The 19,689-nt window shown below is 39.7% G+C and overlaps 1 protein-coding gene across 1 annotated transcript in view; it reads right to left on the bottom strand.

Annotated features, from left to right (window-relative positions):
- Positions 1–238: 238 nt before the first annotated feature.
- Positions 239–19,689, bottom strand: part of LOC138795198 (titin homolog) — a 207,060-nt gene continuing 187,609 nt past the window's right edge. Inside the window, exons 63-69 of the mRNA XM_069974193.1 lie at positions 17,886–17,951; positions 16,332–16,397; positions 16,122–16,187; positions 12,484–12,549; positions 8,949–9,014; positions 8,767–8,832; positions 239–2,658 (exon numbers count right to left, since the gene is read on the bottom strand). Of these exons, the coding sequence (XP_069830294.1) occupies positions 2,513–2,658; positions 8,767–8,832; positions 8,949–9,014; positions 12,484–12,549; positions 16,122–16,187; positions 16,332–16,397; positions 17,886–17,951 (542 nt within the window). The 3' untranslated portion in view covers positions 239–2,512. The remainder of the gene's footprint in view (positions 2,659–8,766; positions 8,833–8,948; positions 9,015–12,483; positions 12,550–16,121; positions 16,188–16,331; positions 16,398–17,885; positions 17,952–19,689) is intronic.

Below are 19,689 nucleotides of genomic sequence, written 5' to 3'. Positions count from 1 at the left end.
CTGCTTTCAGAGATGAGCAAATTTACAGTAATAACAGTGAATCAGTTCATTATCTGTGAAATCTGCTCATCAGTCTGCTTACTTTTAGCTGAATGCTGCTCCGTGCCACTCCTCCCCGAGTGCTGGGAAAAGCTGGATCCAGTCCTGGGAAACTGGGAGAAATTTCCCAGGACTGGATCTAGTTTTTCCCAGCACATGGGACAGCCTACAGTCAGTAAAAAGGCAGCCAGCTGAAAAAACAAAGCACTTTGCTTTATTATTACTGTAAATTCGCTCATCTCTAGATGTTTTACTCAGAGACCCTAAACATTTATATGCATTGGTATGTTATAAATCCCTCTGTTTATTCTGTGTGCAATAATACCAGCACTCCTATGCTGATATCTTCTGGCAAAAAGTTTTTGTTTTGTACAAAAATGCCCAGGCTTCACTACAGCCAGTGACTGGCTGTGTGGCAATGTCTAATGACAAAACCAGCACAGCACAAAATGAAGCACAGCCGAGACATTGGATACTGAAGAGAGAGAGAAGGAGGTAGCCACTGGCTTTGTTCTTTCATTAGGCAGCCTGTGCATATAAAAAAAAAACACACACACACACAAAAACTTTTTTCTGGACATCCCCTCTAAATGAATACCCTTTTTTTTTACTTCTATATATTTTATTTTTGGCATTTTAAGTCCTATAACATCCCTCTTTCATGCCACTCTATAAAACAGACATCAGTACACGTCAATAAAAGAGATGGGCAAATTTTGAGCATGCCGAGGTTTGTCAGTCCGAACCTGACCATGGGGCATTTATTCCAGTTATGAACCATGGACTGAAGTATCTTATGTGCAGCATATAGGACTATAAAGGGAATTGTATGTCTTGGCTTGTACAAGGTGTAAATTATGCTACTTAAAATCACATAATTAAAACCCATATAAATTGGACTGTGTAATAATAGTGTGAATTGCATAGTAGTGATAAAACAAGAGGTTTCCCACTTTATTCTACAGGGAGTCTATCAGAAAGAGCAGCTGTCAAAGAACAGATTTGTTCCCTTGACTGAATGTTCAGTCACTTTCATTCAGAGTGGCCCAGCTGGTGACACTACCACTGCATTCAGCATCACTTAAGCTCTCAACCAACACCAGAGATGCACTTGCATGCACCAGTGCACAGAATGTTTCTATGACAGTGCTTACAATATAAGACATTAAGTGTAACGGCATATCAGTCCTTTGATTTATTAATATCACCTCTTACATCATATACTGCATTATAACTAGATTTTATTTTCTAATTTAAAGATATTTTGAGCTCTGTGTTTAGTGACTAGCACAAGTATAGCACGGACAAGTTGCCAGAAGGAACCTAGTAAAATAAAAATTTCCAGTGTAGATACCAAAAAGAAAACAATAACTTAGCAAAATAGGCTAAGAAGGTCATATACACTACAATTATACAAAATGTCTACACCACCGAAATACTTTCAACAGCAAAAAGTTGCACACAAATAGCAAAATAGAAGTGGTCTTTGGCTAAGAAACTTCCTTGAGCCATTGCACGAATTTAGCAACACTTCATATTTATTCTTCAGAAGCAAGACATGCCATGCAATGTTTTTACAGCAACTCATTCCATCTATAGGTTGATATATACAGTATGGCATGTTTACAAATCTTAAACGCCATGTACCTATCTCATCGACTAGGGCTAGCTAACTGTTTCTAGATACATTCAAAGTATTGAAAGTTTTAAGCAGCATGATTTCGGCCTCTTATAGTCAATTTCCCCAATGTAAATCAATACATTTTTTTGGCCAGCAAACAGTTTACTATATAGGTTCAATATAGTAATATACTATTTTCCGAAGCCAGTATCGACTTTAGCCTAAATACTGTACAGACCTGCTTAGCATAGGGAATTTTATCATTGCCTAAGAGACTTTTAAGACATGTGCCCATAGTTTCTGAGACATGGTAAATTTCAAGCATTTCATGAATGGGCTTTATACTGTTCAACAGTATAGCACCATTTAGTGACTATTAACCACCAGAAGACCCATATGATCTGAGTAGCTTGGTGTTTTATTGTTGTGGTATTTAGTATTTTGTGGTTAAGACATCACCTTGTCTTTATAGTTGTTTTTGTAAATTCCCATACAGTTTACCTAGAGAAGTACCACATACTGCCACTGCTGATAACACAAGGAAGCTGGTTGCCTTGGTTCTACCCGCAGTGATGATCCCACTGGTTAAGATAGAAACATATAAATATGATTCATTGCAGTTTGTAGCTCTTGCTTCACATCTAGGCTTTTTGTATTGTCATATAATGAAGGACTCGCTGTCCTTGTAGTGACACATCTTTACATGTTGTGCTCCTTTCTTATTCTCATGGCACTTACAGTTGTAAAATACCTTTCTGTCTCATGACCGGCTCCTTGAGCACTCGTCGTAAATTACTTTTTTTTTTCTCTCAAAAGGATTCTGTTTAAAAGTACAGAATCAGATGTTGTTGCCTATTGTCCATGTCCTCTTGTCTTCGATTCTTCCGATGGTGACTCACTTGAATGCTGTTCCTGACTGTGGGCTGGGGTGGAGAAGAATGGAATTCCATAATTTTGCAGTCCATTGTTGAAAAAATTCTGGACGTAGTTAAGAAGATCTGAAAGAAAAGTGAACTTATGTTACCGTAAAAGATATGCAGCAATAGTTAGAACGCAAGCAATTATTATCTTATATCAGAGCATGAACATATTCTCACAACACATTTACTTCCTATAAGTCTCCCCAATTGTGCTGAAATGGTTCCCAGCAGCAGAGTATGGATCTACTGTGCAGCTTGTGGAGCACACCAGCCACGGCCACAGCAGTAGCTTTAGAAGGGTCAAAAAGATGTATTATTACACTGCACGAGGGCGGGAAAAGGCAGAAACTAGTCATCTGGGCGGGGAGCCACATTTGACTAGTCACAGCTCTCTGTCAGCGCCCTGTGCGGGGATGATTAACAGGCAAAGAGGCCACTAATGGGTCTCTCTGCCTGTGAATCATAATCACCCAGATGACTAGTTACCGCCCATCTCCTGGCCTTGCAGTGCAGTGTCATAAAACATCTTTTCCCCTTTATAAAGCTACTGCTGCAGCCGTGGCTGGTATGCTCCGCGAGCTGCACAGGAGATCTATACTCTGCTGATGGGAACTATATCAGCACAATCAAACTGATTGGTTACCTTCAACCTCCTAAGGACGGAGCCTAGAAACCCACATGAGCCCTTATTTTTTGCGTCACTAATTGTACTTTGCAATGGCAGACGTAACTTTTGCATAAAATATGCTGCGAAAGCAGAAAAAAATTATATGCGCGGTGAAATAAAAAAAAAAAAATTCTGCAATGCAATTCTTTTTCTTTGTTTGTTTGTTTTTTGTTTCTACGCGGTTTTTCCTATATAATATGCAACTTGCATAACTTTATATTATTTGATGGCTTTAAAAAAAATAAAACCTTCTACAGAAAAAAGATGTTCCTTAAAATTGCTCTATTCCCATGCTTAAAACGCTTTTATCCTTTGGTCTATGGGGCTGATTGAGGTTTCATTTTTTGCGGTATCTTGATTGCGTATATGCGACTTTTTGATCGCTTTTCATTACAATCTTTCTGGATTTGATGCAACCAAAAATGCACAATTTTTGCACTTTGGCAGGTCTTTGCGCTTACGCCGTTTACCATGCGAGATCTGGAATGTGATTCAGACTTTTATTAGTGAAGGTTTTTTTTTTCTTTAATAAATGAAGACTTTTTTTTCACTTATACATTAATTAGAAGTCCCCCTGGGGGCACCCTATATACACAGCACTGATCTCCCTGGGGGACTTCTAATACAACTACACTGATCTCTCATAGATCCATGAGATCGGTGCTCTATTGCTATGATGCTGAGGCCCAGCCCGGTAAGACCAAGGGATCCTTCCTCCATGATCGCATTGTGTGTGTGGGGGGGATCCCCCCACTAGACACCAGGGATGGGCTGCAAATAATACTGTTAGATGCAGCTGTCATGTTTGACAGCTGCATCTAATGGTGTTAATTAGCGGGAGCAACGATCGGCCCGCTCTCGCTAATAGCCCCGGTCTCATGCTCCAGATAGCAGTCGGGATCGCGGCGGTTCAAAGCGGGGTCGCGGCGCGGCCCCCCTCTGAATTCCTCTTGCGGACATATGCCGTACAGGTACGGCATATGTCCTTAAGAGGTTAAAGGGGTATTTTGGTAAGACTAAATGAACTGGTGTTAGAAAGTCATTAATATTTTCTATATTTCTATATCAATTATATTTCAAAATTCTAAGTCTATCAGTACTAATCAGCTGCTGTATGTCCTGCAGAAAGTGGTGTATTCTTACCAGTCTGACACAATGCTCTCTGCTGCCACCTCTGACAGGTCAGAAGTTTGTATTGGTGGTGGGCCGGGTGCTGAGACCCCCGCCAATTGCTAGAACTAAGTAGCAGATGCTCGCCAATTTTTTCTCTGCTATGAACTGCTATTACAAGCTATGTATGCTATAATGGGAACCTATGGAACTTCTATTATATGGAATTGCCAGAAGATCCATAGACTTCCATTATAATTCCGTAGATTGTTTGTATTAGCAGTTTATAGTCGAGAAGAAGGGACAGAGTGCACACTGCTGAGATTGTCTTCCTCTTTATTGTAGCAATTGGGGGGAGGGATGGTGTTGTCTCAGCACCAGGACCACCACTGATACAAACTTCTGATATTTTGTTATGACCTGTGAGAAGTTTGTTTAAGTAATAGTTACACTTTAAGGCCATGTTCACACAACTTATTTATTTATTTGTGTGGCTGTTTTGTGGCCTTTTTTTTTCCACGTCCGTCAATTTGGCACCAAGATATGTCCGGTTGCAGGCAGCTATTGATCACTGTCTGCAACATACTGTACCTACCCCAATGGAGCAAGTGGAGTACCAAAGAGTGCCGGAGAATGGTCAGCAATCCATTATTTTGTGGCACAGTTAAAGGTGTCATCTACACTTATCAATTCAGTACAATAATAAGCTAATGCTAATCTAATCTTAAAAGGAACATACATATCTATAGCAGTTATCTGCTTGTTGTTTTGTATAGAAATGAGCAAAGCCAATCTGGTGAAAAATGGTGATGTCAGCACCTCCCCCTCTGTATAGGGTGAGCAGTCAGCTGGGTGTGTAGTGAAAAGCAGGATTGCAACAGGCATTTAGAGCAGAGCAAAACAGGGAAAGAAATAGAGGGAAATAGGAACAGAGATTAGAGGAGGGTACATTGTGGGTGACTGTCTGTGGGAGCTGTGATTTCATTGTCCAGTATACCAAGTCACTGGGTGTTGGGTGTGCATTGTCACTGGGTGCTGGGTGTACATTTAGAGATGAGCGAACCGGGTTTGGGTTCGAGTCCAGCCGAACCCGAACGATTAGCATTGATTAGCTAGGGCTGCTGAACTTGGATAAAGCCCTAAGGCTATGTGGAAAACATTGGCTGTATCCAGCTGTATCCAGACAACCTTAGAGCTTTATCCAAGTTCAGCAGCCCCAGCTAATCAAATGGACTCGAACCCAAACCCGGTTCGCTCATCTCTATGTGCATTATAGTAAGTCACTGGGTGTTGGGTGTGCATTATACCAAGTCACTGGTGCTGTGTGTGCATTATACAAAGTCACTGGTGCTGTGTGTGCATTATACCAAGTCACTGGGTGCTAGGTGTGCTTTATACCAAGTCAGTGGGTGCTGTGAAGACAGTGTGCATCATACTGAGACACTGGGCGTGTATTATACCTATGCAGATAGGAACAAAGCGATTGGCTTTCTTTCTACTGTATATTCGCTCATCTCTAGTTCTTATTATCAGTCAGTAGGTGCTGTGAAAACAGTTCCTGTTATCAGTCAGTGGGTGCTATGAATTCAGGGTCCATTCAAACCAGTCTGTGGGTGCTTTGGTTGAAGTTAAACAAGTGTTCCTGCTTTGCTCTTCTCTAGTTTTGTATGTTGCTAGGAAATGACTAGTTGACTAGTAAAGCCTTTTTTCACTAGGATGTCAAAAAAACTGCCCAATGAATAATTACTATGAGAAGCCAAAGTTGTTTTCATTGCTTTATGTCACAAGGTTCCAATATAGTAAGAAATCTTTTTTTCCCCAAAATCTTTTAACAATGTTTCGTCTTTTATTTACAGGAGTTTTTGCATCGCGTTGTTGAGGTGAACTGTTGTTGGCAGATTTATTTATCTTTATTCTTAGTAACAAGGCATGGGATACAATATGACTACTGTAGTAAAATCTCTGCAAGACATGAATGTCAAGAAGACAAGTAGAAAAGGCAGCTAAGCATAGACATGGTATTACTGTGACAGTTCTAATAAAAGTGTTCCTGTTTCATGACAAGAGCATTGGCGGAGGAAGCTGAAAAGACTATTCCCATTTCTATCTGGTGCTATAATACTAAGTTAAGCACAAGTGATAATTGACCGGATCTTGGTTACATTACTTTCTACTGGAGAAGGAAACAGGAAGGGAACAGGATTCATAAGAAATTGCTAAATATTGAAAATCTAGGGTTAAGCCAATTTAAATAAAATAAATTTGAATTGGATAGCGCTTTGACTTTATTTAGTTTAGTATTAACACTATGTAATTCTGAAGCCAAACATCAGATACAGGATCATTTTCAATGATGATAAATAATTCTATTCATTCATTCATTCATTGCATTATTTAAGAGTTACAATTCTTGATTTAGGAGAAAAAAAAAATCTGTCTGTTATGTATGTTCCAAATTGCTGACTTTGTTAGATAGCTGTTAGGACAAGGAGACACATGGTACCTTTTATATATCCAGTGGTGCTTCCAGGATGTAGTAAAATGATTTTATTCTCTGGTACAAGGAGTCAAAGAGGCATTCCCAAGCTCCTGAATAGATGCAAGCTGGAATGCTTCCTCTCTCCCCCTCCCTTCTTGATTGACACCTGGAAGCTGTGTACCAAGCAGGGTCAAGTATAGGAGGGGGAGCAAGGAGCTTGCTGCACTTCAGGAGCTCAGGAAAGCCTCTTTGATTCTTTGTACTATGTAATAAAAGCATATTTTTATATTCTGGAAGCACAGACAGATATATGAAAGGTACTATGTGTCTCCCTGATCTAACAGATATCTAACAGTGTCATCAGTTTGGAACATGAATTAAAGCTAACGACTTCACTTTAAGTAGAAAAGAGGTCCATCAGCCAAAATGTTGATTACCAGCTTTGATCTTTACTAATTACCTCAAAAACTGGTATAATATTGCTGATGTCCTACTTTGCAGGTTTATTTCAGCAGTAATCTTTTTTATGTAACTAACAAAGATTAAAGTTTTTAATTAACATTTTGAGTGCTTGACCACTTACCATTTACAGACAGTATCAGAAGTCAGCTAGCCACCTTGGGGATAGCATGCTATATGGATGCATTGCAGTCACCTAAGGCTATGTTCACACAACATAAGGAACCGGCAGTTCCATGACCGGATCTGCCCGGATCATCTCGGCTGGTACTTAGGTTTCCCGCTGCAGAGCTCTGATGCGGGCGCATCAGCACGCTCCCGCTTCAGAGCTTCCCATAGCACACAGTGAAGCGAGCGGCCAGAGTGGCCTGTGTGAACTGACAGGGTACAGCCTATGGCTATGGCTGTATCCCAGTTTTCCAGGTTGTCCTCCCGCTGGATCCGCCTGCTGCACGGAGCGGGCAGACAGCGGGAATCATTAACGAGGGTTCGGGTTCGTAGAAACCTGAACCGAACTCGGTTCTGACCATCCCTAATAAAAAGTTGTAAAACAGCAAAAATTGCGCAAGCATATTCAACTGGTACTGACCAGACGTAAGCATGCCCCTGATTGGGCTCTAATCCCGGATTATGCAAACTTTTTGGTAAATACTCAAAACAGGAAGATTTTTTTTAAAAACTTGTATCTAAAAAATATTCGCCTGTCGAATGCTGGTTTATAAACAAAACTTAGACCAAAAATAGGTGAAAAATCCAATTATTCACTTAAAAATAGGCGCAAAACCCTTAATAAATTTTCCCCTCTTTTTTCTTGGCACTTGTGATTAGAGATGAGTGAACTTTTCATGAGCTCAGATGGGTAGGTTTGCCGAAATTTAATGTAAAGTTACGGTTTGTTCAATAAACAGCACTTAGAAACAGTTTAGCTGTTTTACTGAGGTTACAAAAGCTCACTCATCATACTTACCTGTCTTCATTTCCCCTGGTGTCTTTTCTTCTTCAGTCCCATCTCGTCTTCTCCAGTAGCAGCCCACTCAGCCAATCACTTGCTGCAGTGCTGACCCATCACAGTCAGCCAGTGATTGGCTGAGTGGGCTATCACTCTTGTCTTAGGAGTGACAGCTGCCCAGCCAATCACAGGCTGACTGGGAAGGGACAGCACTGCAACCAGTGATTGGTTGAGTAGGCTGTCACTCTTGACTCTAAAGTGACAGCTGGCCATGGCTGCTGTCCCTCTCCAGTCAGCCTGTAATTGGCTGAGCGGGTTGTAAGTCTTGTCTCAGGAGTATGATTAGCCAATATGTGAGAATATCCTTTTCTTTTGTTTTTTTTTTTTTGTGGCTGCCATCTTCCTGAACTTGTTCTAACCTTTGCAAAAAGTTTGGTTTGATAGTGAACGAAATTTTTTGAAAAGTTCTGAATGAATCTGGGTTTGGGAAGTTTGGCTCACTCATCACTCATGTAACTTTACCTTCTCCTAACTGTTTAAGCCCACTGAGTCCATCGAAGAATATGTTTTGAACGCTGTCAAGAAGACCTGAAGGAAAACAGATATTTGTTGCTTAACATTTCTGATTAGCATAAACAGATGGCAACATAATTTGAAACATTTCTTCTGTTTTATACTAGGACTATGACATAACATCTCATTACCTTCCTTAAATTCAGTAAATTTGTCAAGTCCTTGATAGAAGAGACTTTGGAAATATTCAGAAGTTTCTAAAAAGCAAAATGTTTTATTAGTTATTTTTATATTATCTTTACGAGTTTAAAATATAAGGCTCTTTAAAGGGAATCTGTCAGCACTCAGATCAAAATCTCTAAGCATTCTGTACAACACCTTGATTTCACACAATGCCAGAAACATATACATGAAACATCAGTTTTTTGTAAGTTTTTTTTTAACCCCTTGCCTCTGCAGCATGATTTGGCCTTAAGGGACAAGTGCCATGAAAAACTTTTTCCCAGTAATTGAAGCACATTACAAAGTTATATAACTCTGTAATGTGCTTCAATCACATATCTGCCTCCCTTCCCTGTCTTTTCCCCCCTCCACCCCCCAGCAGGAAGTGTCGTAACTCACACAGACCTAATTACTGTCGTCACTGTCACCAAGCTCTTCTCTCAGCTCCTTCTCCTGTTACACTAGCCTCCCCCCTCCCCTGCCTTGTCAGGTGACTCAGCTTGCTCAGCTCCCATTGGCTGAACAACTGCAAGCCATTACTTGGACTGGGGAGGGGGGGCTGCTGTAACAGGACCTAGACCATCCCTTCTGCTGATGACTCATCCTCACAAGAAGGAGCTTTCTGGTGACGGTGACGACAGTCATTAGGTCTGTGTGAGTTAGGACACATCCTGGTGGGGGGTGGAGGGGGGAAAAGACAGGGAAGGGAGGCAGATAGGTGATTGAAGCATATTACAGAGTTATTTAACTTTGTAATGTGCTTCAATTACTGGGAAAAAGTTTTTCATGGCACTTGTCCTTTAATGCCCGGGGCCTATTTTTTAAATCTCACCTGTCTCTCTTTATGTAGTGATAACTCTGAGATGCTTTTAACTATTGTGGTTATTCTGAGATTGTGACATATTCCTCTTTATGTTTGTGGTATACTTTGGTTGATACACACATAAAAAACACATTTGCAAAAAAAAAATTAGAAAAATTTACATTTCTTTATATTCAAAATTCTCTTTTCCTAAGAAAGATAGTCATGTCACAAGAACTAATTATTACTACAACATCTACAACATGTATACTTTATGTTGACATCATTTAGTGAACTTCCTTTTATTTTTAGGATGTTAGAGGACTTCGAAATTTTGCCTTTTTTTATTAGGGACCAGTTCAGTTCAGAAGTGTATTTGTGGGGCCTGTATGTTATTTATCCCCATAAATCCCTCCACTGTAAAATCTGCACCCCTCAAAGTATTCAAAGTAATATTTAGTAAGTTTATTAACCCTTTATGTGTTTCACAGAAATTTAAAGAGACTCTGTACCCACAATCTGACCCCCCCAAACCACTTGTACCTTCGGATAGCCGCTTTTAATCCAAGATCTGTCCTGCGGTCCATTCCTCAGGTGATGCAATTATTGTCCTAAAAAAATACTTTTAAATTTGAAGCTCTGTGCCAAACAGGAGTATTTGTGCCCTAACTTTGCACAACCTCTCTGTCCCTCCTCCCCACCCTCTTCATCATTAGGAATGCTCCAGGCAGATTGCCTCCTATTCCCCACCTGTGGCAGCCCGGCACATGGGCTGGATCGTTAAGGACTAGAGATGAGCGAACCAGGTTGGGGTTCGAGTCGATCCGAACCCGAACGTTCGGCATTTGATTAGCGGGGGCTGCTGAAGTTGGATAAAGCTATAAGGTTGTCTGGAAAACATTGATACAGCCAATGACTATATCCATGTTTTCCACATCGCCTTAGGGCTTTATCCAACTTCAGCAGCCCCCGCTAGTCAAATGCTGAACGTTCGGGTTCGGATGTACTCGAGCATGCTCGAGGTTCGGTCATCTCTATTAAGGACCTGTGCAATGTTCAGCATGGAGAAAATGTTTCGGTGGCATTCCTAATGATTAAATGGGTGGGGAGGAGGGACGGAGGGGTGGTGCAAAGTTAGGGCACAGATACTCCCATTTGGCATGGGGCTTAAAGTTTAAAAGTATTTTTTTATGACAATAACTGCATCACCTGCCGAATGGACCACAGGACAGATTTTGGATTAAAAGCTGCTATCCAAAGGTACAAGTGGTTTGGGGGGGGGGGGGGTCAGATTGTGGGTACAGAGTCGCTATAAGCAAGTTTGGGGGGAAATTTTTAAATTTCATTTTTTTTTGGCAGATATTCTATTTTAATTAATTTTTCCCTCTAACAAAGCAAATACTAACTGTGAAATACCACTCACTATTGATTCTCCTTATTCCAATGTTTCTAGAAATCCCCCATATGTGGCCTCAAGTGTTTCACGTGACTCAACCACAGGCTGCAGATATGACAGAGACCTGGTGAATTTTGGGGCCTTTTTTATTTTTTCTGTTAGCTATTATACCATGTCAAAGAGGCCTCGCGGTGCCAAAATATTTGTGTAAGACAAGTTGATGTTTCCATCTGTACCATTCTGGGGGACATGTGACACCCTAATCATTTTTTATTAAAAGTGTTATGAGGTGGTATTAATAAAAATTACAATTTAGCAGCGTTTACTATATGTTACATATGACATGTTATCTTTATTTGTCAGGTCGGAACGATTACAGTGATATCTATTTTATATAGCTTTTGTTATAGTTTATGACATTTATACTATAAAAACTGTTTGTGTCTTGCATATTGTAAGAGCAGAAATATTTTAATTTTTTCGCCAATACAGTTAAGGGCTTTTTTTTTTTCAGCATAAGCTGACGGTTTTAGTGGTACACCTGTTCGGTACATGTGACATTTTGATAGCTTTTATTTATATTTTTTAGGTTTTTTTTTTTAACGGATTAATAGACGGGGTCATTAAGGACGTGGCAATACCAAATATTTGTATCTCATTTATAGGGGATCATTCATAAAGGGGGATGGGGAATGTGTATATTTATTTATTTATTTATTTATTTTATTTGTGTATTTATGTATGTATTTGTGTGTGTGTGATTTAACTTTTTCAGGTAATTCTATAATACATTACAGCACATGATCTGTGCTGTAATGTATTATAGAGTGAATGAGCTGTCAGAACGCTGACAGCTCTTTCATACGATCAGACCCCTGCCTCAGTGCAGGGGCCTGATCTTTCTAACCATAGCAGCAGCATCTGGGTTGCTATGGTAACCCCCAGGAGCTGCACGACCGCGGCGCCTATGGGGTTAACTGCCCGGTGGGCAGCTCGGCGCGGCTCCCCTCCGGGCAGTGGTGCCAGATCGTCGTTAGGGACAGGGGGAAGGGCAGGGAAAGAATGACTTTGGGAAACGTCATTATGCAGGAAATACCTGCCTTACATGACGTTTCCCAAACGTCATTTTGCGGCAAGGGGTTAAAGGAAGATTTTCATGGTTCTCTGTATGCTTACTGCCATGCCAAGGTTAATTTTTATTTATAATATACTAGTGCCATACAGAATATTACAAACGTGAATAAATCCATAAAAAATATAATCCAAACCGATCTATTCAATGAATAAATAAAGCTATAGAAGATACCTGTTATGAAATTTGAAACTTTGTCAACCATACCATGGAAAAGACTTTGGAATGACTGAAGAATATCTGATGGATTTAAAAAAGGTATAATTTTAGATTATCATAGACGGTCCATTGGATTACTTTTTCAAAAGAACATAAGTTATGCATGTTATCTTATGTAGATTTTTTACCATAGTCAGTCCATATAACCTTCCTATCTTGCAACACACCCTGGCAGCTTTGCCCAACCAGTTTCATATTTATCTGTTATTTCCATATATACTTCTATTAATATTAGAAATGTATTTAATGTTTATGCATGACACAGTATTATAGAATTCTTAAAGTCACTTATAACTTTAAAAATCTAATTTCAAAGTAAATGTGATATAAAGCAAGTTTGCAATTTACATTATTATTTTTTCTTTAGTTATCATGCTGTAAAAGCTTACTTGAATCCAGGTCCAGACTCCTGGGGGTAGCTTTTTAGTCTTGTGCTGGTTGTAAAAAAAGAAACCAAACACAATAAGTCCTGGTCAGTACAGAGTGACATGTCTTAAAGTGGTTATCCAGTGCTACAAAAACATAGCCACTTTCTTTTAGAGAGAACATGACTCTTCTCTCCAGTTCAGGTGCGGTTTGCAATTAATCTCCATTCACTTTAATGAAACTGAGCAGCAAAACCAAGCTGGAGACAAGAGAAGGGCTGTCTCTGGAAGAAAATGGCCATGTTTTTGTAACGCTGGATAACCCCTTTAATGCATCAATCAATAAAATGACTGCCTTCTCTGTGAGCGCACAGATGACAAGGACTTCTAATGTTTGGTCTCTTTTTTTCAACCAGCACAAGACTAAAAAGCTGCCTTCAGGAGACTTGACCTGGATAAAAGTAAGTATAGCTTTGTGTTAAAGTGTAGCTGTCATTTAAAATGTTTTTGCTAAAATCAGTAGTACTGTTCATGTGATTTTAATAAACTCTGTAATAGGTCTTATTAGGCAAAAAGCCTCTTTCTGTACTCAAAAGAGCTGTATAACAGAAAAAAGCACTTTAATCCCCGAGCCTGTGACAGGCAGAGGCGGGAGGTAGTCATCTGGGCTACTCCCCGCCCATGTCTAGTCACTGCGCTCTGCCTGTCACCGCGCTCCGAGGGTGACAGACTCTGCCTGTCACGTACCCGGGGGGGTTTAAAGTGCTTTTTTCGGATATACAGCTCCTGCTGCGGCCACGGCAGGTACGTGCCGCGGCTGCTGCAGGAGCAGTATACAGCTGTTTAGGGAACCATATTAGCCCGATTGTTTCCCTTTAACATATAACTCTATGTTATATGATGTTGTGCACCCATCAAAATTTGCTTCAACCCCTTCTGTAACATCAGTGGATTTACCTTTACAGTGATCCATTATAAATCTTAATACTGGTGTTCTCCTGGGATTCCTCCTTCACCCACCAACTGAGTGCATGTGTCATATCTTAATCTGTCTCCCCCCTACCCATACAAAATGATTCAGTGAAACTGCCAATTTATTAAACCACGATTTAGGAGCCCACCCTGGAGCTGAATACAGAAAGTACAAAGGCAAAAAAAAATTATTTTGATGATAGCGATGTGCTCCATTATAGAAATTGGGAACTTGTTCCAGATTTCTATTTTTTCCTGATTCTTTTTAAAAAGGGATATAAATTAACCTCTACATATTTCCCGACCCATGAGGGGACCTGTATTCCCAAATATTCTAAGGAGTCATCTGGTTTGAGAACCAGGACAGGCAATGAGGTCTCTGATATTTCACCCTCTAATGAAAGAAGTGAAGATTTCTCCCAATTTATCTTCAAACCAGCCATAAAACCAAATCGTTTATAATCTTGAAAAATTACTTTTAAATGACAGTTACGCTTTAGGCTATGTTCAAACAATGTATCTTTTCGTAAGTACGGCCGTTGTTGCAAGCGTATATACATAATATACGCTCTGTCCGGGATCTCTCGTGGCGCCGTAGAAAACTGCCATGTCAGTTTTCTGTGGCCGCTATTCACTGAACCCCATGTCAGTGCACACTCTGGAGCGAAGGGCTGCGGCCGCAAGCTTCATAGTGTGCTGTGGGGGGTTCTGATGCGGGCGCGCACGGAACATGAGAACTCTGCGGAGTGAAAGATCATTCGGGATGATCTCTTCAGAGACCAGCCGCTCCGTTACCCGGCCGACTCACGGATCGGCCGGTCTATTATGCCATGTGAACATGGCCTAAAACATGATATCCAAACAAATAATGAATGTAAATTGGAAACATGCTTTATATCACATCACCTGTTGGTTAAGATTTTGAAATTCAACCTGGTTAAGGTTTAAAAAAGACTGACCAAAAGACTGATGGCAATACTATGTGTGAATTATAGGCTATATTCACACAAAACAAAACAATTAGAAATGAGTGAAGCATCTGGAAATTTGTTTTGCGAGCTTCGCAAATGTTCAGTCAAATTCGTTAAGAGTCATGAATGGAATCTTAACGAATTTAATTAAAACAGACCAAACTATAGTAGCTAAAATACTGGGAATCTGAAAATCCCAATTAAAGGAAAAGTCAATCAGCCAGCCAATCCTCCAATTTCCACAATTTCTCTCCTCTCTGTCCCTATATTACTCTGTTAGTCTCTCCCTGCTCTGCTCTACCTGCCTGGTGCCATCCTGCTCTCTTCCCCCCACACAGCCGACTGGCCACCTCCGTTATTGAACCGTGTTATATAGAGGGGGAGGTGCTGACATCACAGAGGGGCCTGCAGCTGATTGGATGGGCACTAGGGATTATGGTTAATTCCTTTCCCCCGCCCAGTGATGCTCCAGACAGCATGTGTGGCTGCCATTTTGGGTTTTTCTTTTGCGAACTTCCTTAACAAATCGGCGAGAACTTTCTTTGCAGAACAAAGCATGATTCACTTCACTCATCTTAATAAACAATGGCTATGTTCACACAATGTCAAAAATAGATAAGAGGCGGGAGCTTTTGCAATTTAAAATAATGTCCATGGCAATGCATTGAAGTCAATGGAAATACGAATGTCCAATGCGTACAATGTATTGAATTGCGGACGTTATTACCGCGGGCGCCAAAATAATGTTCATGTTCATTATTTTCGGACGTCTTTTGCAAACAGCGGACGTTTTTTATTAGTTATTCACACAGTTTTTCGTTTGTCACTGTTTTCTCAGTTTTTACTATTAAATTCAATAACATTTTCTTTTAAGCCGCATCCAAAGGCCAATTAGTTACCTCAAACTAGTATAATGTATCAACATCCATTATTGCACTAAGGGAAGTCTAGACAGCTAAATGACGTCCGCTATTATATACTCAAAATAACGGACGTCATTTTAAACAGAGCTGAAAAGACGTTGTGTGAACATATCCAATTACTGATCTTTAAGAGATCAGCAAAAAAAAAAATCATTGAAGTATTCATTTAGGAGTCTTCATAAATTTTTAGCATATATTCACACAGAAAAATAAAGCAAAATGCAAAAGTAAAATAGATATACATTATTGCTGTTTTTTTTGTAAGTATTTACAGTATTTAGAATTTTAAAATTTAAACAATATTTAGAAATTTAGCATTTGTGAAAGGGAATAACCGAGATATAATTTAGAAAAAAACTTACTTCCTCCAAACTGAGCCATTTTATTGAGCCCATCATAGAAGAGATCTCCTATGTACTGGAAAAGATCTAAAAGAATAGTATTATTAGGCATTTACACTGAATTGTGTAACAAACCAATTGTAATTTGTGAGATGAGGTATGGTAACTGCAGCGGAATACCAGGGACTTGCTGGTATACACTACTCTTATTATATTATAGAAATGGATTACCTTCTTTAAACTGATAGAATTTGTTGAGCCCATCATCAAAATGACTCTGGAAATAGTGAAGGAGACCTAGAAGAAAGGAACATATTCAGGTTTCCATATGTGAAGTGCACCGCTATTCAATATACACTATTACTTATTCTATAACTTTTCTTAATACGTTTGAAAGGGACAAAAATATATTTTTACTGCATTGCTTTAATAAAGTTGTATTACTCTGTTAATAGAAATTTATTAAAAAAAAATTTTTTAACTTTTTTTTTTAATTTACAAACATACTTCTGGTGCCTGACAACAGTAAAGAGAGGCACGGCCCCTTTGCTGCCACCACCGTTTGTGCTATATTCCCTGCAGTTCATAATTACTTCTTCTGTTCTAGTGCTGCTGAATAGCGTTATACAGAGCAGAGTTTGTTCCTGTGTATTCTTATATACAGTACATGGGGGGAGGAAGCTGCCCAACATGATTGTGGTTTCAGGCAACCTTTACGCAGTGAGCAGTGGTTTTCTGGTTGTAAAATGGTATTTGTAGTACATTATTATGGGGAAGGCAGCTTACCTAAGCTTTTTTTAACAACATTTAGTGAAATGCTTTATGACCAGCCTCATGGAAATAGACGCAATGAACATCACCAGAGTCTTTTCTCTGCATTAGACATATTTGTCAGCATGCTCCGTGGCTCATTCCACTGGGAGAGAGGGGGGGGGAGGGGGCTGACTTGTGTATATACTGGAGCAACAAGGAAAGATCCAACAGCATCCGTACGTGAGGATAACCTATAGCTTCTATTTCACATCAGGTACAAGGACATGCAACGTTTCAACCACAAGGGTCTTTGTCAAGCATAAGCATTGTTAAGTGTATACACTGGAGTCACCTGTCTCTGTAACCCTGTCTGTGTTGATAAGCAGGGCATTTATGGGAAATGATCTGTACAGAACCTGATGCTTCAGCTTAGCCTTAAGCCTAGAGGCCAAAATAAAACTGCAAGAGTTTAGGATTAATTTATAATATAGATAGTAAAATGGAAAATTTATTAAACAAACAAACAAAAAAATACAAAAAAAATCTCACTTGGCCGATTACTGTCCATTCAGGCTGGTAATAGTGCATATTAAAAGGCAATGATCAGTTAACATACACAATATCTGCTGATCCTGATCTTTCAACATGCTGAAAGATCCCGATCATGTCAGCGATGGTATGCTGCTTGTTGCTCTGTGTAAAAGGATCAGTGGCAGCAGACTGCCGCTGACTTCAATGGGCAGCCCGGACGATCTAATGTTCCTTCGGTTGGCCCCTCCTGCCCCTCTTATCTGTGCATGTAATAGCACTGGTAGCGTGCGGGGATCAGCAGAGTAGCAAAGAAGCTGACCTCACAGGTCTTGTAATAGTAAGATTTATTGCTAACAAAACAAGCCAGACAAAGTAAACAGGAAGTTCATGTTTTACTTTATCTACAATAAGCATAAATGCCAATTTTCACTTATTGAAAAATATTCAGGTGAAAGGTGAATGTTCCAGTTATGCTTAAATTTTATAGTACAGCGGATTTACCTTTCCCAAACTCAGTGAGTCTATCAAACCACTCATAGGCAAGATTGCAGACATACTGATAAAGATCTGTTGGAAAGAGACAGGAATATTTGTGTATAATGGACATTCTTATCTAGCCACTGAAGCTGTGATACTATATCCTTTAATATAGCTGCCAATAAGCGCTTGACTCAGCATTTTAATGCATGCTACTTCAAAACATTAAAGGGGTCCTCCAGGATGCAGCATCTGCCCAATATACTAGGCCATATACTCCGCTCACTATAAAACCTGCTATAGGGAGACACCTACTGTATATCTAAGTTCCAATTTGCTATTAGTGGCACATTTTTGCACCACTGAACAATGTCCAGGTACCATTTTGCACCAAGTTGTGTTTTTGTCTCATCACCTTCCCAGCGGGGAACAGAGGGAGGGGCTGCCCGGGCGATCTTTAGACCATCTAGGTGGCCCATATTACATGAAGTGATGGCCAGCAGACTGAATTATTAAACCTGTTGTAAGACCAAGATCAGCCAATATTGTGCATGTCAGCTGATTGTTGTATTTTCACAGGAGCTATTACACCAAATGATTATTGGCCAGAATGGGCGGTAATTGGCCAAGTATGGCTGATAATTGTTTGGTGTAAAAGGATGTAATATGAATTAGAATAGACATCAGGGATAGCTCAGTGTTGCTAGTGCAGCACTAGAAATATGTAAGTGTTCTAGGACTAGGCTTAAGTAGCCCTACAGTTCCCAGCAGTTATATAACTTTAAAGGGGTTATCCAGTGCTAAAATAAAACATGGCCACTTTCTTCTAGAGACAGCACCACCCTTGTCTCCAGTTTAGGCGTGGTTTGCAATTAAGCTCACAATGGAACTGTGTTACAAAACCTCACCCAAACTGGAGACAAGAGTGGTGTGGTCTCCAGAAGAAAGTGGTCATGTTTTGGTCGTGCTGGATAACCCCTTTAAGAAAGGTTAAAAAAAATGATTCACCAGAAACCATATTAAATTTTTCTAACTCTCTGCCATAAGATATTTTGAGTAATACTCTTTAATGGGTTATATGCGATTACGAAAATATTGTCCTCAGTTGTCCTTGTCAATCGTGTCCTTGGTCTGTGTGTGGTATTGCAGCTAATTTCTATTGGCGTAAATAGAACTGAATTTTTATTTTCATTTTTTTATGAAAGAACAGCTAGGTTTACCTTTTTAAGAATAGAGATGAGCAAATAACTAAAAATTAAGAGGGAGATTTATTAAACAGGTGTAAAGTAGAATTGTCTCAGTTGCCCCTAGCAACCAATCAGATTCCACTTTTCTGTCCTCACAGATTCTTTGGAAAATGAAAGGTGGAATCTGATTGGTTGCTAGGAGTAACTAAGGCAATTCTACTTTACAGCCGTTTGATAAATCTCCCCCTAAAAATTTAAACCAAAAGTGCAAGTAGGAAATTGCAATTCAAAAAATTTAACTTTATTATTTTACATTTGATATTGTTCCTTTCTTTTCAGACTCTGTTCTCCATATGTAAGAGATTGTATTGACTTAGTACATTGTTACATTTAAATACATATTTGTATGTATTTTTTTCTTTTGCACTGTTCCTTTCTTTGTCCTTGTGTCATTTTGCATCCCAGAGTCTCCCTGTACAATCAGCAGCTGGTTCAGAGAGCTTGCAGCTTTGATTTTAAGTGAAGTAGAATTATATTAAAAAGGCTTTACCTGATTTGCTGAAAACGAACAGAAAAGCACTGAAATGCCTTTAGGATACCATGAAGGTCCCCTAACTGTCTTTGCCGCACTTAAAGTAGCA

Source organism: Dendropsophus ebraccatus, chromosome 6, assembly GCF_027789765.1.
Source record: "Dendropsophus ebraccatus isolate aDenEbr1 chromosome 6, aDenEbr1.pat, whole genome shotgun sequence".
Lineage (NCBI taxonomy): Eukaryota > Metazoa > Chordata > Amphibia > Anura > Hylidae > Dendropsophus > Dendropsophus ebraccatus.
Note: the sequence above shows the minus strand (reverse complement) of the source record. Positions and strands in the feature narration are given on the sequence as shown.